Genomic DNA, 5,498 nt, shown 5'->3' with positions numbered 1-5,498 from the left:
ATGGAATCTCCATTCATGAACGGGTGATGTTTAAGGATGTAAAAACCAATTAACTAAATTGTTTGATAAATATATACATTACAATCTATAATATAAGCCAAGAAATAGCAAACGAAAAGGAAACATAGAATATAAAGGCATCTTTAAAGATTTTGCATTAGTACCAAGAAATATATTCACACAGACTATTAAAGGAAAAACAAACACAAACACAGACCATACACAAACTACTATTAAAGAAAGAATACAAAAAGTAAAGAGAGAAAGCTATGAAGAGAAATTTTCATATCTTGAGAAAGAAGTGTTTGTAACAAAAGAATAGTTTGCGGCAACATACATAGGTTTATACATATATAGAAGAGTAAGTCGGCACCTCCTTTACTGTGAAGGAGTTTGCATTGCATACAAACATGATTTAGAGACTTCCACGTCACTCCAATAAAATCCAATTCCTAATGGGACTCTTAATTCATGGCAACCGGCTAAGTGACATTAATCTTATTATACGTATCTATATATGATCTTCTAATATTTATCATATAAAATCAGAATTTTTGTTTTTCTTTTAAATAATGCTGACATGGAAAAAGAATCTGAAATAAAAAGAATATAAAATAAAAAGAAAAAGAAAATAGTGAGGCAGAAAGATGAAATATATCTTTCCAATGTGGGACAAAAGAATTCAAGCCAAAGGCAAGGCAAAGCAATCAAGCCAAAAAGGCCAAAGGCAAAGAATTCTTAAGTACCTACAATATATATATATATATATATATATATATATATATATATATATATATAGATTAGACTAGATTTTAGATTATGCAGATGAAGGCCATCAATGCTGGGTTAGGTGTCTCTCAACTCTCAAGACAAGACTCCTTTAACTGTGCACCGTGGCCTTTCTTCGTCCGCACAAGTCCTTCAGCTATGTTACAAAGTGGTTTGGTAAATTTATTAGATTGTGTTACAACTTTTACAAGTCGTTTGAATGTCTGAATGTGGTGGTGTGGTGCTGCCACCCACGGACATAGATAGCTCTCTATAGTATGAAGTAACTTTCTAAGTTTCTTTTTTGATACACGATATAATTTTTACTTTAGTCTAATCTAAGTGTATATGTATGTAAAGTTTCCTCTTGGAGACTCAAACTCCAATCCTTGCCCCCCACACCTTAAAAGCATTTATACCTATGAAATGACCACCACACTGAGAATACATGACAGTGCCTTTCTAAGTTTCAAACCTTCTATTTTGTCATCAAATTTTTTTTTTTTTTTTTTTTGATAATCTAATCAATATTTATTTAGTAGTTAGTACATCCCCCCATTAATTGTCAACAGTGTCAATCATGAAATCTTAATGTTTTATCAAACATATCCAGTAGGATGCTCTTCATTTGAAATGGATCTTGTTCCCTCAGGTTGATTCGGTCATCAACACATCCATTCTCCTATCATTGTAACTTAGCACCACCCCATGGAAAATAAATAAATAGCCTCATGAGATGAGAAGTTGCCCCTACTCTTATCATCAGTGAAGAGAAATGGTGATCTCACCCCCAAGAAAAACTAGCATTCTCATGAAAACATATAACAGAATTCTTAAATTTCAAAGGAATTGCAAATTTCCACAAGCATGAAAAAGGCAGCCTGAATAAGCGAATACAAGGCACAAATTAACCAAGAGAAGCCTCTCAAGTCACAGCTTAATATAGCCTCAAATGGCAACTATCCGTGTAAGTTAAATGGCCTTGTTATGCTTAAAGACGTCAATAAACTTATTCTGACTTCCAAAGGAGTATCACAGAAGTGCTTGAAATCCCCATTTATGGATCAAACACATTAGGGTTTTCATAATATTCATCTCCATACCAACAGTGACAGTTGCTGGCTCTCATTCATTGAACAAATCCACAAGGCATTCCTTCAGTGCATAATGTAGTGCAACAAACATCTTTTTCCTTAACAGTTTCAAAGTTTCCTTTGGCCTTTTGAACTTTTACAAGCTCTACGAAAAAATATAACTGGATGTTAAAGCCTGCAGTAGTCTTTGGTCTAATTGCTTTAGAAGTTTATTTCACGCCTCTCTGCAAAAAATTTCCCTGTTACTGCCTGGTCAGGGAGCAGGGCAAGCCATACTCCAGTATCAGCTCCTTCCTCGACTGAAATGTTCCCAGCATAACCTGTCATAGCAGTCTTCACCCAGCCCGGGCAATAGCAGTTAATATAAATTTTGTGACCATCTGGCCGGTCAGAGAGTACCTTTGCCATTAGCCTGGTGTAAGCATTAATTGCAAGTTTCGATACTGAGTAGTCAGTAAATGTTTGAGGCCAGCCACCTGATGTCCAAGTGCTGTCTTCTACTTGCTGTAAGAAATTAGATACAGTCCTATCAATCAGTTCCTCTGTGAGTGAGTCCAAATTGCCTAGTTCTTCTCTCAAAGTCACATCTTCAATCCTCTGTCAGACTCAACACAAGGGGGGGAAAACTTCAGTCAGGAGACTGTAAGTAGTTTCATGTGGAGCTTTGAAAAAAATTAAATTCACCATGGAGCTTGCAAGCATCACAAATGAAAAGTTACTTGAGACTAATCTTTTACACAGCCTGTTATTTTTCAAGTAGATAGCATTACAACATACCACTTACCACATGGTATCTCTTACCCTTTAAAAAAAAATGCAGAAAAAGGACAGCAGAAGTTCAAAAGAATTCAAATTTTATTGAGGAATAAGCTAAGAAAACAGAGTTTCTGACTAGAAACTTACATGCCAGAATTATTTGAGTAAAAATGAGATGAGTAAGAAGAATAAAAAGTATTCTACATTTAATTAGGCATAGCCATTGGTATAAGAGTCAATGTATTCTGCCATAGCTGTGGCAGTAAGATCGTGATTGGATAATACGTCCACTATTAGTAGATAAAACGATATTTTCAACTTCTAATCCCAATCCAGCCAGTTACATCTCCTAGCAATTAGACATCTACCGCATCACATGGCATAACATGTATCTACATTTACTTGTTAAGTTATCTGACTTAAAATATAGAATATGCACCTCTTCACAGATATACGAAGCAAGCATAGTATAGCCACAATAGGAGGCTAATGGACCTTAATTTCCATCTGGGAAATCAGACAAGGTTGAAAAGCCTTTTTGAAAATTTTTTATCAACATACATTTACAATATAAATCTTCAACTTCAAGACTACATTTTTTTTTGATAGATAACTTCAAGACTATATTTCCGGATCAGAAATCCATCCCAACAGGCAATCCCAAGAGAGAGAGAAAGTAAAGCACAATAAGAGCTTTTACTTACATTTCTTCTGCCATTCAATCTACCTAACCGCGAGCTCACACTAACAATTCGAGCACCAGCTGTAGAAGGCTTCATCATGGGTATCATAGCTTCAGTCATATTTTTGGTGCCAAAATAATTGGTCGTAATAACCTTCCGGGCATATTCGACTGAATTATCAGACCCAAGATTGAAATTAACACCTGCGTTATTTACCTGCAAAATATATTTTTGCATTATATTGGCTATCATATAAGTACATCTTAAAAACAATGACAGAGAAATTTGAAATAAAAAAAGTTGCACCATTTAGTACTGGTCTTTTAAATTTTAGTTCCTATCCAAGATTCATGTGTAGCATTTTACATGTTTAAGCCAAGGATCAATTAAAGTTAAAGTCCCTTTCCTTTTGGCAAAGGCAAATCTAATGCAAACCAAAGTCATTTTACAAAGAATTGCAAGAAAAGAAAGGAGCAGCTGGCCTTGTAAGCTACACATATACATAACACAGAAAAAAGAATGTTTAATAAAACAACAACAACATAACCAATCCTTAGTTCCAAAATTATGGTATCAATTAAACAATAGATAGAAAATTATGGTATTGAGAGCTTACCAGAATATCTAAACCACCATAGTTTTGTTGTAGCCAGTCAGAAAACTGTTTCCTAGATAAATGATCTAAGACGTCAAGTTGATGGAAGACAACATTGAGACCACCTTCTTGTAAGACCCGAGCTGCTTCAAGCCCAACATTACTGTCTCTTGATGTCAATATGACAGTCAATCCATGCGTTGCAAGCTGTCTAGAGATCTCAAATCCAATTCCTCTATTAGCACCGGTTACCACAGCAATGGTTTCTGAGGACCACCACCTATAAAAAAAATAAATACACCCAAAAGAGATATATATAATTAGAATACCATCCTTTATTTATTACCAAGAATAGTTTAGAAAGTGGTGGGTAATATAAATTTTGGATGAAGAAGAAGAAGAAGAAGAAGAAGCAGCACTCCAAGGACACCAACTGAGTCGAAGTATGAACAAGATTTCAACCATGTTTACCTGGACCTGCAAGTTTAAAACAATCCTACTTCCTGCACTTTCTGATCAACCAGGAGGGTTAATGGGGTAGAAACCTAGTTTCGAAATAGTGAAAAAAAAAATTGGGATTTTCATTTTGGGCACGCAAACTGAGGCAATAGCATTGAGTTACGAGGCTGAGGCTGAGATGATAAAAAAAATGTACAAGGATGGGGAAAATGTAGAGCAACAAAAGAACATATTATTCTTTGTATTCACTAATTTAAATGAATGGCGGCTGGTATTCTTCATTAGACTAGGTTGCTATGCTGACGCTGTTTTTATGGTTATGCAATTTTGGAATCGAAATGGTTTTGCTTTTCCTAATTCAGCCTTAACTTAAAAGAAAAGGAATATGGATTGTTCAAAACAGATGAATCAAAAACATACAGAACGGACAAATGATTGCGATTCGATTCGATTCGATTCATTTAAAAAAGAAAAGAAAGAAAAAGAAGACCTCTGGTGATCGGAATAGGGAATGGTCCTGAGAAGGGAAATTTCTTGCATTCTCTTTTCTCTTCTCTCCTTAGCTCGTTCTTTGCTTCCCATCGGAGCTGCTGCGTTGAGATTGATGTCTATCTATGAGTATGAGTATGAGTATGATTATGAGAGATGAGAGATGAGAGATGAGAGATGAGATACACCACCACCGGTGCGCCTGGTCTTATGGTATGTCATTATTATACAACCCCTATAATTTAGGTCAATACTCTTCTAATAGCAATACCCGCCCTTTTCTCACCATCTCATTTTCATTTTCATTTTTGCCCCCTTTTTTGGTATATCAGAAATTCACTGTACTTCCATCCACGCCACAACGACGCGTGGACGCATATGCTCAACTCGGCATCATTTTTACATGCCTTTATTATCATTCATTCTCAATTTTTGGTTTGGAGTCTCCACTCATATCAGGTGGGTCGGCTTCAGTTCACGTAACTTGCCAGGGAGAACCTGACCCAACTATTTGGGTATATGTTCAGGTCGGTATTGGGTTGGGTCTTTGTTTTTTTGGGCCTATTTTAGGATTTGGATTCCTTCCTTATAAAATTAAATATGAAAATTAATAATGTTTGGCCTTTGTTTTTTTTTTTTTTTCCTACCTTTCAT

At 35.5% G+C, this 5,498-nt stretch overlaps 1 protein-coding gene across 1 annotated transcript; it reads right to left on the bottom strand.

The window, feature by feature from the left end:
• Positions 1 to 1,536: 1,536 nt before the first annotated feature.
• On the bottom strand, positions 1,537 to 5,188 carry LOC115965961 (carbonyl reductase [NADPH] 1). The gene is made up of 4 exons (XM_031085283.1): positions 4,846 to 5,188; positions 3,918 to 4,176; positions 3,323 to 3,517; positions 1,537 to 2,459 (listed from the first exon to the last, which is right to left on the bottom strand). The coding sequence occupies exons 1-4, from the start codon at positions 4,935 to 4,937 to the stop codon at positions 2,064 to 2,066; spliced, it is 942 nt and encodes a 313-aa protein (XP_030941143.1). The 5' UTR covers positions 4,938 to 5,188; the 3' UTR covers positions 1,537 to 2,063.
• Between the last annotated feature and the right edge of the window lie 310 nt (positions 5,189 to 5,498).

Source organism: Quercus lobata, chromosome 10, assembly GCF_001633185.2.
Source record: "Quercus lobata isolate SW786 chromosome 10, ValleyOak3.0 Primary Assembly, whole genome shotgun sequence".
Classification (NCBI taxonomy): Eukaryota; Viridiplantae; Streptophyta; class Magnoliopsida; order Fagales; family Fagaceae; genus Quercus; species Quercus lobata.
The sequence above is the reverse complement of the archived record's forward strand: the minus strand, read 5'-3'. Positions and strand labels throughout refer to the sequence as shown.

What these genes read in the sequence shown, in the direction of transcription:
- LOC115965961 (XM_031085283.1), bottom strand. Translation starts at nt 4,937, where the DNA reads ATGGGAAGCAAAGAACGAGCTAAGGAGAGAAGAGAAAAGAGAATGCAA. An exon ending in CCCTATTCCGATCACCAGAG is followed by an intron (nt 4,177 to 4,845) that starts GTCTTCTTTTTC and finishes TTTTTTTTATAG; the next exon opens with GTGGTGGTCCTCAGAAACCA. An exon ending in ATGGTGGTTTAGATATTCTG is followed by an intron (nt 3,518 to 3,917) that starts GTAAGCTCTCAA and finishes TATATTTTGCAG; the next exon opens with GTAAATAACGCAGGTGTTAA.